Source organism: Ixodes scapularis, unplaced genomic scaffold, assembly GCF_016920785.2.
Source record: "Ixodes scapularis isolate PalLabHiFi unplaced genomic scaffold, ASM1692078v2 PGA_scaffold13__105_contigs__length_92229423, whole genome shotgun sequence".
NCBI lineage: Eukaryota > Metazoa > Arthropoda > Arachnida > Ixodida > Ixodidae > Ixodes > Ixodes scapularis.
Window position 1 is genome coordinate 72472068 of NW_024609839.1, and position 25340 is coordinate 72497407.

Genomic DNA, 25340 nt, shown 5'->3' on the forward strand with positions numbered 1-25340 from the left:
TGAGTAGAAGCACCATATCTAGCACGCGCTGGCTGCCTTCCGTCGTGCTTTGGCTGAGCATGCGAAGGAGCGTTATCGAAGGCAGAGAGCTAGCGCTGGAGGCAGAGAATCTACCGAATTCTTAACCTGTCACCAACAATGTGCAACTTTCGCGCCGTATAGCGGCCGCTCTAGCCCCTATCAAAATGGCTGTCATCTGGATGATTCTCGAAGAACGGCTCAACTATAGTTCGCGTAAGAAATTCTAGTTTTTTTAAATACGAGCGATGTGAGAGCCAAATTAAGTCATATTTTCCGCGTCAGGAAGGTGCAAGCAAACACCTCTAAATTGAAGCCGACCATCCAGGAGCTATAGGAGCGTGATTCTCACACCGCGGCGCCCCCATCGCTGAAAGTTGCGAATCTAAAAACCGCGGCAGTGCGTAAACCAAGCAAAGCAGATTTGAAAACGGCACGTACCATACAAGCATGCGCTAACTTTGCAGTCAATTCCATGCTTTCTCCTCCTTGGCCTGCGGTTCCGTCATACACTGTCTCTGCGACAGCGAACTGGAGACTGTGTTAGCCTCTCCTACTGCCTTGAAGTTTGTTGTTTGCCACACACTTAACCACCACAGCTCGTCCCCACTAATTAACGACGCCTCGCATCAACAGTTTCGTTTTCCATTCCCAAGTGGACAACCGCTGTCGTAACGAACCACCGCAGCCGATCCAACCTCGAGAGTGTCTCGCGTGACCTCGTGTTCAACGAGACGCTGCGCCTCACTGCAAGGTCACGTGTCACGGCGCACTCGGCAGCCGATTGGCTCAGACGACTGGTAACCTCCGTAGTGGTTTACCTCAGTCCACCCAAGCGTGAAATAAGTTGCTTTGTGACGGAAATACGCAGCGCCGTAATTGAGGAGGGTGGAATTCAGGGAAAGGAGAAGGAACTCCCCAGACAGCCAATCAGAAAGCTCGTGGAAAGATCCAAAGGTTGTCAGTTCTCTACCCCTTTTGCTCGTTGGTTCATGTCGTACGTCTATCCTTCGCCATGTGTTCTCGCTCCCAGCCATGCTAATGCACAGAGAGCAGGGTCAGGTGATGAAAGGTAGAGCGTTGCTTGTAGCGGCGAGCGTGTCGCTCTTACCGCGCTCTCAGCTTAGGGGTCAACTCACTATATCACGTGTACGAAGGAAGGGGAGAGGTGGCGAGTTAGAGAAAAGTTGAAGGAGGTGAAAATGCGGGAAAACCATGAAAACAAATACGAAAACACAGCGGACTCTGCACTCAGTGAGAGTGCTTCGGCCACGCTTTCTTTGCCGCCCGTGATGCCATCCCCCCCCCCCCCCCCCCCCCTATTATTCTTGAAAACTCTTCAATTACCCTCGATCATAATGCCTCTGGAATTCCTTGCCACAGTCTACGTATACGTGGTGATGATCGCATAAAGGAGAAGTACGTGACGCGGATGCGAATCAGTTGCAATCGCTATTATATCGTTTTATCGGACAATATTATCGGGTCCAATGACCTCTTGTTAATGTGCTCATGAGTTAATGAGGTGAATTAATTTTCCCCTCTATTTTTTTTTTTTTTTTTTTTTTTTTTTGTTAGGCGGTGTTTGCCGCCAGTTTCCTTCGTGCCATTGCGTTTCTACAAACTAGATAGCAGCAACAGAAGGAAAGAATAGACACGCAACGGTGAGTGTTCATTCTTTCCTGCTGTCGCTGCCGTTACCTACGCGCTCGTTAAGCATTTTAATGTAGATAACAATCGCGCCACGTTTTCAAGGACAGAACGGCAGTGTCATTAAATTATTGCTACGGCGCGAAGCAAGTTAATAAGCCCCAGTGTTAGCATGTCGCGCGGTTTGGGCTAAAATTAATCATTAGAAAGCGTTTTTTTTTTTATTTGTTTTTGTGTGATTTCAGCATTGTTTTTTTTTTTTTTTTTTTTTTTGCACATATGTTCCCGCTAAATTTATAAGGTGCTATTATGATTGCGAGGTTGCAGTCGCGAAGTCACTTGTGCTGCAAATAAAGTTTGGTGGAAGCTGCGGACCTCAACATCGCAACTGCGAAATCGCAAGAAAGATCGTACCATGTGACGCAGACGGAAACACATGTGTGAAAAAGCATGCGAAAATCGCACGAAAATAGAAATAAAAGTTAAAACTCCACGCCTTGAAAACAAATATTGAATGACAGGTTTGTGTTTATCGCACAGATATCTTAAATATGCTCTTAACAAGCAGGAACCGCACCAGCGAAAGATTGACTATTTATTTAAACCACTCAATTCCGTACTAACTCATGTACCTTGACAAAAGCGTCGTCCCAATCAAGATGTTAATTTTGACTCCAAGGTCACTTTACTAACCAACAACTCTGACACACAGTACATGTTGCGTGCCGCCTAATTATTAAAGGCACGTTTTAGCCAAAGCCACGCGACTTGTTCTTTGTGTCAGAGTTGTTGGTTAGCAAAGTGGCCTTGGGGTTACAACATCTCGATTGGAGCGATGCTCTTGTCAAGGTACAGGGGTTAGTCTAGCAGTAAGCGGTTTAAACAAATCGTCAGTCTTTCGCTGATGCGGTTTTTTAAAGGCTGGAACGGATGTGCGAGAAATTTGATTTCACTGGACGTAAATCAAATACTATATAGTTTTGTTGAAAGCATTTAAGGTCTCTGCGCAATAAACACCAACCCGTCATTCGCTTTTTTTTTTTTCCTGGCGTGGAAATATATGTATATATATCTTCTTTATGTTTCAATGTTTGCTCAATTTCCGCATACTTTTTCGCACGTGTGTGTTTCCGCTTGCTTCACATGGTATGATATTGCCGCGCCCAGGGCTGAGAAAGCAACGCTCGGTCACGGACCTCCAGAAAGTTCTCGTTTATTCATGTACCGCATGTAACTTCTATCATTTATTCCTGCTTTTGTTTTCTAGAAAGTGCGTGTTCATTCTCGCCCGATCACGCGACGCTCGAGCCGCTTTCGCCGAATCTTCGAGATAGCGACGCACTCTAGATAAGAGGCCGCCCGGGACCTTGTCGAGTCAGTCTCGCCCTAGCGCTCGATTCTGCTGACACGCCGACTTCGACGTCCGCGACGCTCTGCTTTCTTCTGTTTCCTTCTTTATTTTTGGCACAAGTTCGCCACATTAAACGTTCATTTATTTCTTGTTTATTGCTCACGACTCACCACCCGTGACATTCTGGTGGAGGTGCGGGGTACCGCATGTCCGTGCAGCGCAGCCCTCCGAGTTCCCGCAGTACAAGTCCAAACCCCAGCTCCGGAGGACCCGACGAAGACCAGATCGAGACCCGGTCAAGTCGCCGCATCCGAGGTCTACCCCCGGAACACGGACTTCTGCCACCCACGACCAAGCCGAAGACGACGATGGCCAACCAGGCGCAGACCCCGGCCGCTTCTGCCGTTGTGTACCTGCCGATCGCACCCAGGACTCCAACGCCTTTCCACGGAGACGTCCACGAGGACGTTGAAGACTGGCTGCAACACTACGAACGTGTAGCCCGCCACAACGGATGGACGACTGAACAATACCTCCACAACCTCTACTTCGCGCTTGAAGGAACTGCGAGGCATTGGTTTGAAAACCACGAAGCGTCCTTCACTACGTGGGAGTCCTGCGCCGCGGAGTTGAAGCGAACGTTCCCCAACCACCACCGTCGGCAGCGAGCGGAGGACCTTCTCCAAACAAGGGTGCAGGGCCCCAACGAAAGCGTGACAAGCTTCGTAGAGGATGTCATGCGCCTATGTGCCCGAGCCGATCCGGAGGCAGCCGATGAGAAGAAGCTCCGCGTCCTCATGCGTGGCGTGAAGGCTGAAATTTTTGGGGGCCTTGTCCGCCATCCCCCGACAACCGTCGACGGTTGTGTGGCTGAAGCCACTAACATCGAGCGAGCGCTGTCGGCCCGAGCAAGCCATTACCATCGACTCGCCGGCGTGCCTGCTCCTCGAACCGCCGCATCTTGCCGACTAGACCTGAACGCCACCGGTGTCGACGGCCTTCGGGAAATCGTCCGCGACATCGTCCGGGAGGAGCTCCGCAAGCTGCTGCCTGCTGCCAACCAGCCGGCTGAGCTGTCGATCGCCGAAGTGGTGCGCGAAGAAGTCCAGCGGGCAATTCAACCGGAGGCTCCTGCCTGCGTGGCACCACCCGAAGAGCCCGCCCTGACCTACGCCGCAGTGGCCCGACGGCCACCGCCTCCTCGCCGCACCTATGTCACGCCGCCCCGACGTCAGTCTCCTGCGCCGCAGCACGACCGATGCCACGACGACCAGGTCCAGTACGCCTGCCCGGAGCCTCGCGCACCCCGCAAGACCGACCTGTGGCGAACGCCCGACCGACGCCCTCTGTGCTTCCATTGCGGGGAAGCGGACCACACCTACCGCCGATGCCCATACCGACGACTCGGGCTACGCGGGTTCCACCCGAACGACCCGCGCCCCCGTCATGGTGAACGCCCTATCGAGATCGACGAGTACCTGCGACGACCTCAGTCCCCCGAGCCTGCGTCCCGCCGAGAGTTCCGGTCGCCGTCACCGCGACGTCCAGCTTCGCCGATACACCGACCGCGACGTGAAAGCCTGTCCCCCCTCGCTCCTCGCCGGGGAAACTAGGCGCGGCAACCCCTGGAGGTGGAGTTGCCGAAGACGACCGACGCCAAGATCCTCCACGAACGTCGGGGGGCCCCCACTCGAACGCCACCAGAGACCAAAACGACGCCGCTGCAGTGGTGTCCAATACCCTAAACGTCGTCATCGACGGCCACGACGCATCCGCACTCGTGGACACCGGAGCAGACTACTCAGTCTTGAGTGGGAGGCTCTCCCGCCGCCTTCGAAAAGTCATGACGCCGTGGGATGGACCACAAATAAGAACCGCCGGAGGACACCTCATTACACCAGTCGGGAGATGCACTGCCCGCGTCGAGATCCACGGTGAGACGTGCCCTGTGAAGTTCGTCGTTCTGCAAGACTGTTCGAGGGACGTCATTCTCGGAATGGACTTCCTGTGTGAATACGGCGCCATCATCGACCTTGCGGAGAACAAGCTGACGCTTCGGAAGCCTGCCCCATCGGTGGAAAATACCAAACCGACGTTAGCTGCAGTGCGAGTCCTCGCCAGCCACGTAAACCTGCCGCCGCTGTCGAGTGTCTTTGTGCCTGTCGGGACCGAAGGAGCCACCTGCGGTGTAGCACTGCTCGAAGGAAGCGTCCAACTTCTCCTCGGACGAGGGATTGGCATTGCAAGAGCCGTAACCGAGCTCCAGGACGGGCGTACCGTAGCCCTTGTCACCAATTTCCGGCAAGAGTCGCAGCACCTTACAAAGGGTACAACTGTGGGCTACGTCGAGGAAATCGAAGACTCAGCCGCGATCGCCGTGATCTCAGAAGACGCCTTTCCGACGCAGAACAAGACAATCACGTCCTCAGAGCTCGACATCGACCCATCCCTCCCAGCCCCACAACGACGACAACTTCGTGACCTTCTCGCCGAGTTCACTGAGTGCTTCTCCACTTCGTCGAAAGTGCGCCAAACGACGGTTGCGAAACATCAGATAATTACTGATGACGACGCACTCCCTGTGCATCGGCCGCCGTACAGGGTCTCCGTGAAAGAAAGGGAAGCCATCCAGCAGCAGGTACAAGAAATGCTTGACGACGACATTATCCAGCCCTCAAGCAGTCCGTGGGCTTCACCGGTAGTCCTGGTGAAAAAGAAAGACGGGACTCTTCGGTTCTGCGTGGACTATCGCCGACTGAACGCCGTAACAAAAAGGACGTCTACCCACTGCCACGCATCGACGACACCCTGGACCGACTACGCCACGCCCGATACTTTTCGTCGATGGACTTGAAGAGCGGGTACTGCAGATTGAGGTCGACGAACGAGATCGTGAGAAGACGGCCTTCGTCACGCCGGACGGACTGTATGAGTTTAAAGTAATGCCATTCGGGCTGTGCACAGCCCCGGCAACCTTCCAGCGCGTTATGGACACCGTCCTTGCCGGCTTGAAATGGCAAAGCTGTCTCGTCTACCTCGACGATGTTGTGGTCTTCGCAAGCGAATTCGACGAGCACCTGAGACGACTGCGAGCCGTTCTACAGGCCTTCAAAGCTGCTGGGCTGACCCTCAAGCCTTCCAAGTGTCGGTTCGCCTATGGTGAGCTCAAATTCTTGGGCCACGTCGTGAGTGCTCAGGGTGTAAGCCCTGATCCCGCCAAGACGTCCGCTGTCGCCGAGTTCCCGAAGCCATCGGACAAGAAGACCGTTCGAAGATTCCTTGGGCTGTGCGCCTATTACAGACGTTTCGTTCGTGATTTTGCGCAAATTTCTGCACCGCTGACGCATCTGACGAAAGACGACGTGCAGTTCCAGTGGGGAGAGGAGCAAGAGCAAGCGTTCGACGAACTCAAGCGAAGGCTCCAGTCGCCCCCTATCCTCGGACATTTCGACCAGTCGGCGGAGACTGAAATCCACACGGACGCCAGCAATACCGGTCTCGGTGCGGTACTCGTTCAGCGACAAGAAGGGGCAGAGAGAGTAATCGCTTACGCAAGCCGGGCGCTGTCTAAGGCAGAACAAAATTATTCAACGACCGACAAAGAATGTCTTGCTGTCGTCTGGGCGATAACCAAGTTCCGCCCGTACTTGTACGGGATCCCGTTTCGCGTGGTCACAGACCACCACGCCCTCTGCTGGCTCGCAAACCTCAAGGATCCGTCCGGACGCCTCGCCCGCTGGAGCCTTCGACTGCAGGAATTCGACGTAACCATTGTGCATAAGTCCGGCCGTAAGCATAATGACGCTGACTGTTTGTCTAGGGCTCCAGTCGAACCTCCAATCTCCGGCGCGGACGACGATGACGACGCCCGTTTTCTAGGCGCAGTTGACGCTACCGACATGAGGGCACTGCAACGCGACGACGCGGAACTTAGCTCCGTGATCGACAGCCTCGAAGGTCGAGGAGGCTCTGTCCCACGGGTCTTTTCTCGGGACCTACCGAGCTTTGTCCTGCGGCGAGGCGTGCTCTTCAGAAAGAATTTCGGAACCAGCGAAACCCCCTGGCTACTGGTTGTCCCCGCCAGCCTCCGAGAAGAAATTTTTCAAGCGTGCCACGACGACCCAACGGCCGGACATCTCGGCTACAGCAGGACCCTTGCCCGGATTCGTGACAAGTACTACTGGCCAAAGCTTCCGAAGACCGTCCACCTCTACACACGATCGTGCCATGAGTGCCAGCGACGCAAGAAACCACCGTCAAAGCCAGCAGGTCTCCTTCAGCCGATTACCCCGCCAACCAAGCCCTTCCAGCAAATTGGAATGGATTTGCTGGGTCCTTTTCCACCGTCGACGATGGGGAACCGCTGGATAATCGTCGCCACCGATTATCTCACTCGTTACGCCGAGACGAAAGCCCTTTCCTCGGGGACTGCTGTCGAAGTCGCCAAGTTCTTCATCGAGTCCATCGTCCTCCGCCATGGCGCCCCCGAAGTACTGATCACAGACCGAGGGTCATCGTTTATGGCACAGTTGACCCAAGAGATCCTGCGTCTAAGCCACACGGAACACCGTCGAACAACGGCATACCATCCGCAGACCAACGGGTTGACGGAGCGGCTCAACAAAACAATCGCCGACATGGTCTCTATGTACGTCGACGTGGAGCACAAGACCTGGGACGAAGTGCTGCCCTACGTCACGTTCGCCTACAACACAGCAGTGCAAGAGACCACAGGAGTGACGCCCTTCCAGCTGGTGTATGGCCGGGCGGTGACGACTATGCTAGACTCTATGTTGCCGCACGAGTCAGTCAACGACGGGAGCGATGACGCCCAGGTGGTTGCTCAACGGGCAGAAGAGGTCCGCCAGCTAGTCAGACTACGAATTCAAGACCAGCAACATGTCGACGCTCGCCGGTATAATCTTCGCCGCCGCGACGTCCACTTCCAGCCCGGAGACAGAGTTTGGGTGTGGACGCCGATTCGTCGTCGCGGTCTCAGCGAAAAACTCCTGAAGCGCTACTTTGGGCCCTACAAGATCATCCGACGCCTCGGCGATCTGAACTACGAAGTTCTACCCGACGGAACGCGCCCATCTGCAAGACGTCAGCCGCGACCCGAGGTGGTGCATGTCGTCCGGCTGAAGCCGTATTACGAACGATAGCACTCTCCACTGTCGTAGACGAGTGAACTGTGGACTGTGAACTCCGGCTAGCAATTCTGCTGTCCTTTTGTTTTTTGTTTTCCGTTTTTGTGCTGCATCGGGACGATGCACTTTAAAGGGGGGGATAATGCCGCGCCCAGGGCTGAGAAAGCAACGCTCGGTCACGGACCTCCAGAAAGTTCTCGTTTATTCATGTACCGCATGTAACTTCTATCATTTATTCCTGCTTTTGTTTTCAAGAAAGTGCGTGTTCATTCTCGCCCGATCACGCGACGCTCGAGCCGCTTTCGCCGAATCTTCGAGATAGCGACGCACTCTAGATAAGAGGCCGCCCGGGACCTTGTCGAGTCAGTCTCGCCCTAGCGCTCGATTCTGCTGACACGCCGACTTCGACGTCCGCGACGCTCTGCTTTCTTCTGTTTCCTTCTTTATTTTTGGCACAAGTTCGCCACATTAAACGTTCATTTATTTCTTGTTTATTGCTCACGACTCACCACCCGTGACAATATTTCTTTCGGCGTTAAACACCGCGGATTCCACCAAACGTTTTCTTTTCGCCGCACGAGTGATTTTGCTATTGAGAAATTGCAATCAAAATAGCACCATATAAACCGGGTGGAAACACATTTGAAAAAAAAAAAAAAACATGTGGAAATCGCACGAATTTTGGGAGATATAAAAGTAGTCCCTATTTGAAAAATGAACCACGGGTTGATATCCATCGACCTGCATGTAACCTTAAATATGGCTTTAACGAAACCATATACATTGCATTTTTGTGCTATAAATACCTTGGTTTCTCAAAATTAACAAAAAACGACTTTCGCGTGTCCTGAATTTCAAGCGATTTACTGCAAATGTGTTCCACATGTGCCCAAGTCTTTTTTACCTTTGATTTTTTGAGGGGTGAACTGCTCCACATACATAAATTATTTTAGAGCGCAGCTCTTGGGCGCCCATTTCCGGGTTGAGCGGCGTGAACGTCCGCGTCGGCGTAACCGCGCGCGTTGCATTATGAAACGTTTCCCCTCCTAAATTTAGCGGGGAAATTGACGTCACGTGACCTCAACACCAATTCAGTTTCCCCGCTAAACTTAGCAGGGAAAATGACGTCACGACTTCTCGTCACGTCACTCATGAACACATTCAGCGGCAGGAGAAGAGGAGGAGGAGGATGGGGAAAGGAGTTGAGGGTACGGAGGAGGCGAAGGGGCAGCCCTCCCCCTCCGTCCGCTCCCCTCCTCTTCCTCAAAAGCTGCGCTCTAGTTTCGCATTACAGAGATCTGTAAACGCGTCTTTCATTTTTTTTTACCTTTAAAAAATAAACAATAATTGTTTAAAAATATTGTCACCGACACGGCGTCGACTGAAAACTGAAAGCTCCGAAAACTAGATGCAAACAAGGCCTACAAAGGGAGAGGATTGACGGCGGTTTATATCTACGGTGTTTGTGACAGCGTGACAGACAGGATCCATCTCTAGTGCAAGACTGGCTTCTTATATGTTCTTCTGGCTTTTTTTTTATTTTTTATTATGACATTGGCAAGTAAGGTTACTTGTATTCAGCATACACCACAGAGATTGGAACCCGAGAGGCAAACGCTCTACCAATGCTGAATATTGATAAATGAATGAACATCACGAAGTATAAAATATGTGTTCATTTTGATTCAAGGGGCTAGCCGATGCTTTTCGGCGATTGTTCTAGCTTGTGATATAAGGAAATTTTCATTCAGTTTTGTGGTGTATATATAATTTATAAAACATCGAGTGACTCTGAAGTTTTTTTTTTTTTTTTTTTTTCAATTTGGGGGGGGGGGGGGTGCCACGGGACAGCTTTAATACGAAGAAACTTAATCTCCAAGTGCCAGCTCCTGGCACCGCGTGGCACCACAAAGCGTCCAATTGGGTAGGACTGGATAATGTATATATATGTACTCCCTCATTTGCGTCAAAATTTCGTGAATCCTTCAAGAACACTTGCTACTTTTACACTGTTGAGATTGACTGCATTTACAGCTGGTAGCACGTGTTCTCAGTGCACAGCATTCAAAATGGCGCGCTCTCTCTACTGTGTAACCAACCTTTCTGGACCATTTATAAACGGCACTGGTTTTATTTCCTCGGGATTCCACAAACCAAATATCCACATTAGAGACTATGATTATTTTTGCTTGGTGTGAGCTGTTTTTCTTGAAACACGCTTGTTTTTATTTTATTAAAATTAGTTTTTATCATTCAACCGAAATACACATATAATCAACTCAAGGAAAATTTGGTTGTAGACATGAAGTTTTATTTGAGTGGTCTACTCTAGACCAAATAGTACATAATGTCGTGCCTCCCCCTGGCCACGCGTGGCCTTTCGTAGATGTGACAGGAAACTTGACGTGGAATTTCCTTTCTTTGAGTGCAGATTAAGCAGTACCTGTGATGACGCTAAGAAAACACATAATAAAAGCGTTTCATTACAGCGATTTCAGTATACCAGTTTCAGTTTCTTATTTGATAATCCGGATAGAAACGGTCGGATACTTATGTTGTAGTTTTTATTACGTGACATTGCAGCTGAAAACGCGGGCTTTATTTAACCCCTCAGGGGTAGTTTTAACGTGAAATTCACGAAAGAGCGATAATCGCAAAACTAATAGTTTTTGTTAATTTTTTATCAGAAGACTGGTAGTTTTAGTAGAGGCTAATAGTTTAGTTTATATTTTAGTACAAGACTGATAATTTAGCGAATATTTTAATATGAGACTGGTAGTTTTAGTTGATATTTTGTTAGAAGAGAGATAGTTTTAGTTCACATTTTAAGAGAACAAGCGTCACGTAAGAGGTAGCGTTTCACGAGGCACCCTCAGTGCGAACATTAGTTACCTGGTGCGGTGCCTACAAATTGCATTGCAGGTTCTTTTCGTTGGAAAGTTGTTTTCATTCCCGCCGCATCCTTGGTAGATGAATGCCCTACACACTCCGTCGACGTAGTCGTAGTACCATCTCAGACTGGCACGAGCGAGTGGGAACGCTTTCCATGACCCACCCCATTCGCGACCGGATTCAGCTGGAGGACAAGAGCTACCATAATCTTTTTCCAAGTGGCATTCAGGTATCTCACCCGCTGTGTACAAAAAAAAAAAAAAAAAAAAAAAAAAAAAGATGTGAACTCGTTATAATTTATGGCGGTACCTAAGCCCTACAAAATTTCTAGTGAGGTTAAGTGTTTCTAATATTCTGTTGCTCTTCAGAACTGTGCAAAGCATATAACTTAATAAGGTACGTTGTTGGGCTAGTTGGTTCATCTTAGTAAAACATATAAAATAGCGCAACAGGAACAAGGACAAGAAATAGCGCCTGTCCTGTTTACTTCTTGTCCTTGTTCCTGTTGCGCTATTTTATATGTTTTACCATATAACTTAAAAACAACTGAAATAAATACGGGAAAAAATGACGGCGTAAAGTAACTAAAAAAATGTTTCACTTCTGCTATTGATAAATAGCGCCGCTGATAAACAGCGCCGATTTAATTGCCATTAAAATTGAGGCTTTCTTCACGCCCAGGGCAATATCTGTTAGATAGTGAGGCGTATAGATTGTGTTCCGAGAAAGTTAGATTACTCGCTGGTTTTATGAAATGCAAAAAAAACGCCCGATTGATTCAAACACACCAACCACTTTCAGCATTTGCCTTTGTTTTGTTATCTCTATTTCCATCTGTTCCTTCCTTCCTCTCCCTCTCTCTCTCTCTCTCTCTCATTCGTTCTCTTTTTCTTGTCTTTCTTTTTTTGGTGAGAAACGCGTATGATAGTGAAGAGCATATTACATGCTTGGATGTGCTGAAAACGGTTAATGCGTATGCATGTACCCTCGCGTGCATGCTTTGCAACTGGCGAAGTACACAAAAGCCGCCGTTACGCTGTTAATACATCATACAAAAAGAGGCAGCTTGCAGACACTGACTGAGGCGTGTTTCTTTCCTCTGTTCTGTCACATTGGACATGCAAAAAATGTCTGCAGACTTGTTTGAAGCACATATCCCGAAAACCCGCTTAATTCGAACATGCGTGAGGCATGTGCGCACACACTTTTGTATGTATGTTTTCGCTGAACCTCGCGCGTTTTGTATGATGTGTGAGCAACGTGAGTGAGGTCACACCTTGTCCTCCTGTATACAAAAAAAAAAAGAACTGAGGACAAAAAATGACGAGAAAAGGGGGGAAAAAACACAACAACGCCTCATAAAGAAAACTGCTAGAGTACTTAGAAGGGAGGTTGAGGGAAAGAAAGGCTGGAGGGAAGAAAGCAGACGGAACGCTGGAAAGTAGAAGGGGAAAGTTCCTCCTCTTTCCAGCGTTCCGTCTGCTTCTTCTCCACGGCCTTCCTTTCTCTCGCCCAACCTTCTTGAGCTGCAACGGCCTATACACTCCGTGCGGGAACTATAGGGGGCGCTTTCAAAAACGCGCGCAGCGCCGCTAGCGGAGGAGCTGGCGTTCGACTGTGAGGCGCGTTCAGCAGCCTGCGGCGCCTTTTCGCATGCCAAGCTGTGGCGGCGGAAGCGCGCACGGACGAAACTTTTGCTGTTTGAGCCGATAAGTTGAGGGTGACGTTGCACGAGTGCTGGGGCAGAAGGGCATATAGCTTTTCTCCACTTCTTATATATTGAGTTTGAGTCGTTATTAGGGGTAATTTCTCTAGTTGCGGCCGAAAAAGGAGTTGGAGCAATTTTCCGAAAAACAAGACGGCCGCCACCATAATTGCTCTGAGTGGGAAATTTATTTCGCTCGTCGCTGTAAACCTAGGACTGTTGGAACGATAATATTTGGAAGCGAGTGAGATGTTCACTAAGTTTGTGCACGAAGAGTGCCAAGTTTCTTTAAGACAGCAGGTGTGAAAGTTATGTTTCTAACGAATAAAGAAATAAAGCTGTACGGGATATCCAATATTGGACCCAAAATGTTGTGTTATAGCGGGCTGTGCAAAGTGCAGATTTGGGCACACAGGTGCTTGGACTTGACAGTAACATGACACAGCACTTATTATACAAAAAAAAATGGCATAGGGAAACCACGAGAAAATTTGGTTTGGGCGGCGTAACTCAATGGAAACCGGTTTTGACCAAGAAAATGCTGTCAAGGGAATACCACTGGTTGGGGGAAGTGGAGACTTTAGAGGTAGGAAGGGACTAGTGGACTGTACTTCCAATTGAAAAAACTTTACGAAAGGTGGTTCCAAAGCCGAGAAAACAAAGTTGTCGGCCAACACACGGTTTGGCCGCCAAGGGCTTTTGCGGTCAGCTGGTGTGTAATAACTTGTTGTGCGAGGTGCTGATTTTCGGCGCACAGGTACTTTGACATGACCGTCACTTGGCACAACACTTATTATAGCAAAAAGAGTTGGCACAGCGAAACCAGGTGGGAATTTAGTTTGGGCGGCGTAACTAAATGGGAACTGGCTTTGACCGTCAAAGGCTGTCAGATAATACCACTCATCGTGGGAGGTGCACAGTTTAGAGGTAGGAAGGGGCCAGTGGACGGTACTTCCAGTTCGAACCACTTTGCGATAGGTGGCTTTAAAGCCGAGAAAAAAAAAATTGTTGTCTACAGAACTCGGGGTGTCAGCGTTTCCACATCCAAAAGGAGGCTGATCAAGAAAGAAAGCACACCACATAAACTTCCATACTCCAACGTCGATTCTCCAGTGATTCCGAGTTTCATTGTTGTTTTCTTTAGATTTATATTTGTCACTTTTTTTACCGTTCGAATCTTTCTTCATGAAGTACAGATTCCGTGCCATACTTGTCCGGAAATATCATCGACACGTACGATGGGGTCGAAACTTCTTTGGAGGGCATTCCTCCAACGAAATTGGCACTGCATACCCGCGAGTGTGGGATGGCATTTCAGTTGGTTCCATCGGCGCTGACACATGTAGGCGTTACTGGTACGAAAACAAACGCAGAGCGCAAAGCGGCAGTGTAGAATATGTCAGCCGTGCCGATACAATGGCAGACAAGATCGGGAGACCAAATTTCTCGCGTGTACGGCACGGCTCCATCGTTGTCGCCGTCCCACAAAACATCGGCGAGGTGAAAAACTGTGAAACTTTGTCTCCACGAGATACGACGCATAACTATTAAAGCACTTAATGACGCAGCACCGGCAGCACTTCATGCTGTGAACCCAGCGCAACCGTACCACTCCGACTTTAATGCGTACCAACGTACGCGGCGTGGTTTCGGTTTCGTTTTCTCTCGGGTTCTCAATGCCTACCTTCGGCACCGGCCGCGCGGCGGCGCGCCAGTCGCGTCGCACGGAGTGTATAGTGTACTTCGCCTTAGTAAATTCTTTTTTTTTTCCACGTAGTGCAGTTTTCTCGCTAACTTTGGCATAAGAAGGTAACTCGAGCGGCCGCACCAACCGCTATTGCCCTTTTAACCGTAGGCTGTTATTAACTCATGAGATAAAAGAAAACAAGAGCTTGGGGGCAGAAAGCATAATTGTGATCCGAACAAGAAATTTCCAGATCGCTCTAACATTTTTCAAACAATTTTCCCGCTAGTTACAATTACAACGGCGTTGTTGTTTTTCGTTCACAATTCACTACCGTACGTAAACATATATTAGTGTGTTCCGACATCATATTGGACTGAAAAGCGTGTCAATGGCACGATGTACAAGAAAAGAATAAAAAAGACAGGACAACGGACCACGTGTGCGCCAATTTTCTGGACGTATATGTGTACGTGCGGTTATTATGACTCTTGCTGTCTCTTTTCAAACCACATTTCAAGATTCTTGGAAGAACTTCTTACCGTATGGGCACTCTCTAAGACAATCCTCACGTGTCGCGAAACGGTTTGTTGAATTACCGCAGCGTTTTCCATAAAAACAATCTTTCCTGATAGGGTCGAAATACCATACTAACTCTGGGTTGCACCGTCTTTGATTCCATGCACTTTCTTCAGCGTAACACACAGAATCTGCAAAAGAAAAAACAATTATATATATATATATATATATATATATATATATAAGAACCTGTATTTTGGTTCATTGAAGGTCCCAGAAGGCATAAAACATGAAACATAAAACGCTTCCTACAGGCAAAAACTGTCCAGACGCGCAGGTCTAAATTTACTCTAAATATGTTTTAAACTCGCCAGTGTCATGTTAAACAGACCTAGGTCTTATGTACGTCGCATGTCTGCATTAACAATAATAAATAACCATAAATACTTTTTATTGTCTGATCAGAACGTATTGGTCCGCTGCCGTTATCCAATTATCTTTTATACGGTATCCACCGGTTCATCCGAACAACAAAGTATATATATATATATATATATATATATATATATATATATATATATATATATATATATATATATATACATACTTTGTTGTTCGGATGAACCGTCACTCAACTCGGACCGTCACTCAACTCAAAGTTATAAATAATGAATGTTACATCAATCAAATTAAAGTAATTCACTTTAATTAGAGGCCTAGAAATTCGTATGATGTCTTTCTCTAATTAAAGTATATTTAACAGTGTTACCGGAAATCGGTATTAATGTATAAGGTTTTTAAATCATTGTTTTAAATTTATGCCATTTTTGTAGACAAACGACACTGAATCTCTGAATTGGATATAAAAAGTAATCTTGTTAATTAAAATATTAAAATATTTGCCATATTAAATAGCGAAGAGCGGAATATATACAATGTATTTCACCCAATATCGACAATAATTTGCATGTGAAAACTACACACCGCACAGAAATAAAATTGGTATCGCAACAGTCGCTCTCAAGAAGCGTTGTACAAAGGAACCTATAGTTTTAATCAGAAACTTGCTGGACGTTATAAAAAAACAACTAAATCGATCAATTTTAGAAAGCCCTGGTGTGCGCTTGTTTTGTTTCTTTAGGGTCCCGAAAATGTAGTCAACTTTGACGCACCCACGTGATGCTTTTGCTGTTTAGCATCTGCAGTTTTACTCCGCTATCTTGCAACTGTAACACAAACGTTCATACACCAATGTATTTTGTTTTGTTTTTTAGTTAACGGTTTAATGGTTTTCTCACGGCGCTGAGTAAGTGTCTGTTTCAGAACATTCGATTATTTTCACTAAAAAAACGCAAAATTATTCAAAACTCATTCAAACGATTACTTCGACAAAACGCTAAAAACAGTCACGGACGTTATAAAAAAAAAAAAAGAAGAAAAGAAAAAGTTTAAGCGAGCGCGTAGTTCCTATGGCCTCCAGCGCAATATAACGAGAAAAACTGAGTTATCATCGAAACTATTGAATGAGCAGCGGCATTTCAGTAGCTGGTCGATTTTTGTCGTCACTCCCCACTTGGTCGGCAAACAATTGCTGCGTCAATACCGATGATAGTAGTGTAACGATAATAATGCCCGGAGAAGGGGAACAAGAGGGACAAAAGACAAACAGAAATCTAAAAAAAAATTGTGTAACTGGTGCGCACAAAAAACAAATACGCCTGATTTTTTTTTTATTGAATTAGGAACATGTCCCATTCCCAGTGCTCGATTAAATAAAACAAAAACCGTTTCTCCTCATTTATCCCGCGAAGTTTAAGCGCACGAAAACTGATCGCTCCACCTGGCGACCCGGTGGACTCAGCCTAGCTTAACTTGGCCTTTTTTTTTTTTTTTTTTTCTCGCGGAACACTTTCATATTCGGCGAAATCAGTTTTTAACTGAGCGACAGAGTCAAGCGGGGAGTGGCGTCAAAAATTCAACAGCCGCTGAAACCTCAACAATAGATTAGTTTTTTTTTTTTTTTTTTTTTTTTTTTTTTTTATATATAGGTAGCGCGGTAGGCCTTTTAAGCCACGCGCTCGCCTAGGCTTTTTTTTAATATCGTCCGCGACTGTGCGTCACTAAGTGGGCCCATCGGAAGCCACTAATGTTATAAGCGTTGCCCAAAAAAAGTAACGAAACATGTGACTTGTTACACGCTCTTTGCAGAGAAAGAGGATGAATACATCAAGAACGACAACGAAGAATCGCGGAAACACGCGCGATGGCGGCAGCGGTACCGTCTTCGCATCGGCGACCCCGTCAACCGCACCGCGTTCCGAGGCGTCGCCCGATCACGTGCTCTGGCGACGAGAGGAGGTATGGGGTGGAAGAGGAGACGCCAGGTAAACCACTCCACCAGGGCAGGATTTGGCGTGGCCGTCGTTTTGTCTAAAGCAAATGAGAGCATTCTGTATTGCCCCTAGTATTTGCCTGGGTTCTGCAGCGTGAGCTTACGCTCCACGTGGTCCTAGCTGCGGCTCGTTAAAACACTCGGGTAACGATTTCCCACTCGTCCTTAGGTCTATAGTTAAATATGAAAAATAATAATCATAGCTATTTCCGTATTCAGTCATTTATTATTTAATAATTAACGTAACTTTATTTGTTTTGTTTTGTTTTCACGGCATGCCCACGAATGCAAATTGGCTGAGCAACAGTTGTGTGAATGCTTTCCTATATGTTTCCCCCCGATAAACATAAAAAGTCATGTTTTCTTAACGTGGGTACCCTGAGACTACTGTCTTTTCTGGCGAATTTGCTTTGGGGGTATGCATTATATCCCCACACTTAAACTGGAGTCATTCGGGTTTTCTTCTTGTTACTCGGACCTTTCGAACATAGCAAATCAGAAGGTTGCAAAATACCAGCAGTGAAGCGGCAGCTGTGATTTCTGTAAGAACTTACATTTTGCGCACGATGCCTGGCAGTGTCGTTGCGAGGGAAAGGTGTTTCTTGAAAGCTCGTCGGTTTCGACGCATTTTCGGAGCTTTTTATCAAAATACCACAGAGAAGAATTTTTCTGGTTATCCAAATTCGGTTCCGTTTTCTTCTCTGGATCAACGCACGCATCTACAGGTTCCTGTGGTTTCTCTAGAAGACAGTATTTATCTGATAAAATAGAAAGGCAACCATGTTAGAAACAATATATGATATGTCTCACGGCTGCTTTGCGCCACTGCACTTCACAACTTACTAAACAAATCCTCCCAACACTTTTTTTATAGCCCGTTAAATTTTTAGCTCTTGATTGATCAAGTAACACTATGATCACCGACAACTTAAGAAAGGTGTGATAGTGTTCTGGCTCCTCGCGATTGGTTCTTCGGCGCTCTTCTGGGCTAATGCAGCTCTCTCATTGGCTGCGGAGATGATCATGAGATACTCAGGACATGTCACGCCCTGTGTTTCCTGAGCTCTCGGGAACATATGAAAATATATATATATATATATATATCGTGTAAATAGAACTAATTATCACATACGTGTTTATTAGTTACCCGATCGAAGTTAAACATTTCACCGTTGTTAAGGTGCCTGCGTGACGCCGGCGCACATCGTGAGACGGAAACTGCTTGATCGAGCCGAACGACATTAGGCCATAAGAACGCCGAAGAACGAATGAAAAAAGCATGAACGTAACAAGTCCAGCCCTAAGCTTATTAGGTTGTCAGACGGTATACGACGTGCAACTTCGTCTGCTCCAAGCGCACCTCGTGCATTTGTTTACCCACCAAATGTGCCCACGTGCTTTCTGTTTTCTCCCCAACCTCAACCAATGACAGCAGGCGCTTGGCTGCCTCGTCGTCGCACCAGTCCCTGGGCGTTCTCTATGTTACTCTTGAACTGGCCCGCTCTTCCTAGGGTTTCTATGCGCCAAAGGCGCATCTCGGAACACTCGATCGCCGTAGACCCTTCTTACACAAACAGGGGAGAGAGCCATACATGTACGACCTTGTACGTGTCTGCCTCTCTCTCCTGTTTGTGTTTAGCTCTCTTCGCAGTAAGTATTAACCCAACAAACGTCGTCAAACGCATCATACCTTTCTTAGCGCCATTTTTTTACTCCATTGGTGTGCACTGCAGAACAGATTGTCAAGTTTAAGCGGCGTTTAATTTCTTTTCTATTTTTTTCTGACGCGGCACGCACTACTTCGGTTTCTACACTGGTCAATTATTTTGTTAACTTAGTAATACAACTAAGAGTGATAATAAATCAGTTGATGTCTTATCAGGGTGCCAAGCCTAAACTTTGTTGTTTTGATACAGATATACGCGGTAAATAGAGAAATTCAAAATGAATCAGGGCGCCTATATACTTGAACTTTTTTACATATTAGAAGTTAAGGAAGTATATCCAAAGGTTATTGCTTGAACTTCAAGTCAATAATAAAATCTGAAGAAAAATAGTGTAGCTAAATTTTACACTACTATGCATTCTTTTCTGCTATATTTCATGCGCGCTGAGGCTCTAAGAACATGTCCAGCGAAATGATCACTTCCCGTTGAACACATCCTCAAAGGAACTTGGTTTATCTCAAGAATTAAGGTACTTAGTCCAACAAAACGCGGTGTAAATGGAAAAGATTTTATATTTACCCGGAGTGCAGACGCTCTCGCACTCTGTACTATTTTCGAAGTAATTAGTACTGTAGTTACAACCGATAATGGATCTGCAAACTTTTTCTTCCAAGTCAAAGTACCATGCCTCACTTGCACCTTCACTGCAAGTTGCGACATTAGGCAAACGATCTTCGCAGGGAGTGTCCGGAACTCCTGGATCTCCTAAGAAGTAAGAATGTTGATGTGAAACAATTACAACACTTAAATTGAGCTTCTCTAAAATGTCACCGTACTTAACCGAATTGTATTTGTGACGTTAATTATGCAATGTATTTACCTGTAAAAACAGGTGCAAATATTGGGTATTCGTAGTATGTGAATGCGTCAAAATGGCAAAATATAAACGATACAAATAACATAATGTCGACGTTTTATTAGGCGCAGACATTCTCTAATATATATTCAAATTTTCGCTAGATTTTTATTACAAGTACTAATTCGGTGTCATACAAGATCTGTAATGGGCATTTTCCGCAAATGTTCGGCGCCACCTATCGACAATTCGGGAAGCGTTTTGATGGCCTTCTGAACAAATGTAACATGCCATTACGCCTGAGTTGGTTGCAAATAAAGACTGAACATAATTGTGGCGTGTTGCGATTAAATCCTTGAGCTTACTCCTGCTTAAACGGTTATACTGCCAATACCTAGAGCCCCTCTATAGGGGGTATTCACTGGACGCCATATTTGAGGTAACTGTTCACAGCGCATGCCCGGGAAGAGTTTCCCGTCAGTTCACGGGCAACCGCAAGAGAAGAGGGGAAGGAGAAATTCTCTTACCACCGGGACTCTCCTTTGTAGGTCCCAGGCTTCCCCAAACGTCGCTATTCTCCCTCTAGAAGATTATAGAAGATTAACCTGCCACTCAAAATTCGTACAAAAGCGTCTTTTCCCTCTCTCTCTCTCTCTTCCCCGGTGGTAAGAAAGCAGCAGCGAGCTCAGCTATGACCGCCAGTGAATAAGCGCCACTGATTAATCGCCCGACACACTCTCACACTCCAGAAAAATTCTCCTCCTCCTCCTCTCCTAAGCTTTTTTCTTTTTTGCCACTATTACTGATTTGTCGGCTGTCCGTCCAATTTCGGTTCCCCACTTCCGTCCGTCATTTGTGCCCTCCCGTGTCGCGGCCTTGCATTCTCCGACGGCGTGCATGCAAATACATACTACGCTGAGGTTGCCCATCGAAGTTGTTTTTGTTTTTGTTTTTTTTATCCGTAGAGCGTATGCCGCGTGTTTTGCTTTTTGGAAACGACATTGAACTGCCACCATGACGAGGCGTTACTAAATCACTTGCGCGTATTAAAAAAAAAAAAAGCTGGTTCACGTTTTTCACCTCGCCGTCACTTCGGTGTGTAAAGGCAGAAACAAAAAGGCACAAGCAGTGGCGACAACGAAACTGCGGTGTAGCTTGCTCCGTTCGCAGCGTAAAGGCTCGTTCCCACAGTTGCGTCGAATACGTAGCGTTGCGTTGCGTCGTTCAGCAGAGCGCCTCCCCACTGGCCCGTCGTAAGGGTCGCCATAGCAACAGCTCGATGCAAGCGGTCTTAACGCAGTCAAACGCAACTGTGTGAACGAGCCTTAAAGGACCGGTGCAACGATATTCAACTGGAATGTTTTTCACTTTACACGAGCTTACTAGCACTAGTGGGACTCAAGGATACTCGCACGCAACGCCACTGACCAAGGAACTCCTTCGTTGCGGTGTAACTTCAAGGACAAAAGCGATCATTTTCATTCAATCTCTTCTCTGCAAAATTTGATGACGTAACGTGGGGATCGCAGTACGCCCCAATCACGATATTTGAATTCGGTTCATAGATTCGACCCGAGCATTGCGTGGCAATCGATTTGGGCTCGTGATGTTCGATAGCTCGAGAAGAATTCGGGCAGTGGCCCGTGTCCAATCGCTGCAACGACGACAATAGCCGAGCCATAACAATGTCTGGAACTCAGAGCGTGTCCCGTGCTTTGCCACCCCCAGCGCGTAGCTATGATCAACATTGGCGGCATATAATCGGCTTCAGAACACGTGGCCGCTTGTTCTGGCTGCGAGTTGAGGGCCTGAACGCTGCTCAGTTTTCTTTAATTTTTTTTCTGGGACTTCCATTGCGTGGGGGGGGGGGGGGGGGGGGGGGGGGGGGAACGAACGCGTGTTTCATAGGTTAACGTCGGGGATCCGTTCTAAGCGGTATTTGCGGAAAATGCAAAAATTGTTTTATCGCCCCTTTAAGATCACGGCTTTGCATTCCATAACAGAAACGTGTGCTATTTCGCGGGGTTATCACCCTGGCTCCCCTGTCTCCTGAAGAGGAAATGAGGACAATCTGTCTCACCGGTCAATTTTATTATATGAACGTTTATGAAGCGAAAGATGCCATCTGATCTCGAACCGAGTGATCCGAGCAGATGCGCGGCCGAAGCCTCGACAAAGCTCGCATGCCTGCTCCAGACGTCAAGCAATGCAAAAACTAAGGAGCCTAGATGTCGGGGTACGTCGGCCACTCATACCTTTGAGAGATCATGCAGAAAACACCGATCTAGCGAGGGTTTGCCAGCAGTCACTTGTCGCAGCGTTCGACGGAAGGGCAGCCTGAGGCGCGTCGGAATGAAATAGGGAGAGATCCGCGTACAGGAGGAAAGAGCGAGAGATTTTCGAGGAACTCGAGGGAAAAAAAAAAAGCGCTACTTTCGGTATCGAGGGGCTTTACCGATACCGTCCCGTAGGCGCCACCAAATATGGCGGACAGACACGTCTGCTACAACTGCGCACACGCGCAGGCGCCACGGAAAAAGCCCCATTGCAGGTCCCTTCGTGCTAGTATTTCTGTAAGAATGAATTTATTGTTGCACTCTTCACAACTAACGGTAGCTGACGAAACTTAACCTATAATATCGTACTTTTAGTACAGTGCGTTTAGCTGTTGCGCTTCTGAATTTACAATTTACGCCGTTGATCAGCAGTAAACGTTTGTTCTTTTTTTTTTTTGTTCTTTTTTCCTGAGGGTGGCGAAAATTTCTGAGATGATACAACATGTTTCCACTTATTTTGTTATTTTTATTGCTGACACAAGATTTGCATCAAGCAGGAACCTACTGCTACCACTTTTTTCTTTTCTTAAAAAAATATGCCTTAATATCTTGATTAAGACCATACGCAATATGCATTTTAGACATACTCTATATACTATGTTAAGACAGCCACATTGGCGTTGCGAACATCCCAGACTTCTAGTGACAAATGCGCGGTTTCGCGCGTGCAGAATGTCGCCCGTTTGACGTAATTACGGCACTCCGTACTCGCAAATATCGTGCATTAAGATCCTCGCCAACATATGTAAACGCCAATGCACAAACGTCAAATTGACGACCAGGCGCCAGTCATATGAAGCACTTTCTTCAAATCACTGAACATGGCTGCCAAAGAAGAAAGCATGCATTTCCTTGAACGTTAAACGCCAGACAACATTAATTGTTGATAAAAAGAGCTTTTCGTGTTACTTACAATTGCTTGAAATCATCTTCTCACATTTTGCTATTTTATGTTCACATTATGTTCGCTTGAATTCGTCGTTTGCTTTTCAAAATTCCCCACACGAAGCTTTTAACCCGTAAATAACCGATTCCTTGTTTTTTTTTTTTTTTTTTTTTTTGCAGCAAACCAGATTTGGATTAAATACACGTTTGAATTTTTTGTTTTGTTTTGTTTTTCTTTACCAACAAATTGCAAACATTGTAGATTTTTTAATAAACAACTCTGAGTACTGCTTAGCAATTTGTTGTATTCAAAGGCTAATTGGCTTTGTTTTGCTTGTGTACAGCCCAAATCTCTAGATCTGAATAAATATACAAAAAATTATCAGGGCAAGATACGTCTAGGAAATTTAGCCAATGATGGAGAATGGGCGTACAAGACTGGATGAAATGAAGGAAGTCGCATTCTTTAATAGAGAAAAAAAAATTAGAATGAAGCACATCTCCATCTTTCTCGACCCAGCAAAAAGAATCGCGGCGGCATATCACTATACGTCATTTATTTGCATACCTCCACTTCATATTTATGCTATATCTCAAACCTATAAGCCAGTTCTAGATCTCCCTCTAGCGACTCCACTACAGTATACTGGCGTTTCATAAAAGGCTCACCTCTAGCTTGCACGGCGGCGACGATGACCAAAACAAAAAGTCGACACCACCAAATCTCCATCCTGGTTTCTTGCAAACAAATTAAAATTGTTCCTCAGCCCTTAAATATTTCCAGCAGAGGGAGGAACGACCTGAGTGGTCTGCTACAGAAGATCCGTTTCCGTGTTGGGAAATGTCGCAACTTGCCTCACACCTGTATTTATTTACTTTTATTGATTTATTTTTTATGTTTTTTACGCTGGAGCGGAGTTTCTTTGTGGTTCCGTCGCAGCTTCTGTCCGATCCTAATGTCATTGTTTATGCTCTGTTCATCCATAACCTGACAGTTCGGTGGAACGTGAAAGCTGCTTGCTCGCACAGGGATGACGCTCTCGCAATTACCCACGCACAGAGAGAGGGGTCCGGTGTACGAATAGGAGGCGGCTGGTTGGTCCGGCTCGCGCTAGCGTCCACCGCACTGTCAGTGGGTGAAGGGACCTAGTGCACTCATATTTAATTTTTTTTTTAATTTTATTTACGCACGTCCGAGTGTGTATTTTTTTTTTTTTTTTCCATTCAAAGTGGTCGTATACGTATACGGACCATGCAGCTAAGCTCTTAAGCCATACGGTTTATCAGGAAGTCGTAGCTCCCAATTTTTCTTGTACGGCCAAAGGTCGCTGAAAATAGCCGCAATCATTTCCGGGGTGGGTGCGGGATATCGACCTCGCTGCCGGAGCTACAGGAGCATGTCTCCTAGCGTCTGCGCAGCTGAGCCTCGGAGTTGCTTCACGCCACGACGTACACCGTGCGCCACAGTTAGCGCAGACGCGATATCGGCGGTTTTCCCTGAACATTTAGATCGAAATAATATTGGTGGTCACAAGCCTTCACCGCTTACGTTTGTGCCATAACTTGTGAACACTTTCCGTCACACTAGAGCAGTTTGATGTCAGCGTTTCTGTTCTAGCAAAGAAAAGAAAAAAAGTCGATCGCATGCTTGCATTAGCAGTGTCGTGCTGTGTACCTGTGCCGTTGCTTTTCATGCACCCTATACTCAGATTTTACGGCGCTCCGTGGTGGCCGCCATATTAAAACTTTATATCAGTGTTGCTGCATCTCTGGGTTACCTTTAAGTTAGAACTGACAGAAAAAATCTGGTCACGGCGCAACGCCGATGTACGCTGGAAGCTAGAGCCGGTTTTGCTTTCGTTGTTTTTGTTTGGTCGGAGAAAATCTGGCAACAACGCCGGTAGTGTTTTGGTTTGACGGGACACGAGACGCTCCGCGGTTTGCGATCACATGTAGCGAAGACGTGACCGGAGAAGTGCCCCTGTGATGTTCCCGGAAGACGGAAAGTATCATCCGTAATCGTCGTGTGTGCTCTGAAAGCGAAGGGAGTCACAGGGTCTACGAGTGCGCAACCACAAGCCAAGGTTCACGACAGCGCTGCGTTGACTTCGGGGATCTCGTTCTGTTTGGTGCAACACGGCGATGCGACAAAGACCTGAAACGTTCGTGGTGTGTGGTGCGGTGCTTGGAGGTAGAAACCCGCACTGACACGGAGCTCATATTGGTTGTTGTGGGGTT

The 25340-nt window shown here is 47.0% G+C and overlaps 1 protein-coding gene across 1 annotated transcript; it reads right to left on the minus strand.

Annotated features, from left to right (window-relative positions):
- Positions 1-10455: 10455 nt before the first annotated feature.
- Positions 10456-23843, minus strand: LOC8039789 (papilin). The gene is made up of 6 exons (XM_040214178.3): positions 23772-23843; positions 19605-19790; positions 17913-18116; positions 14990-15157; positions 11059-11299; positions 10456-10620 (listed from the first exon to the last, which is right to left on the minus strand). Exons 1-6 carry the CDS (start codon positions 23830-23832, stop codon positions 10599-10601), a joined length of 882 nt encoding a protein of 293 aa, XP_040070112.2. The 5' UTR covers positions 23833-23843; the 3' UTR covers positions 10456-10598.
- Between the last annotated feature and the right edge of the window lie 1497 nt (positions 23844-25340).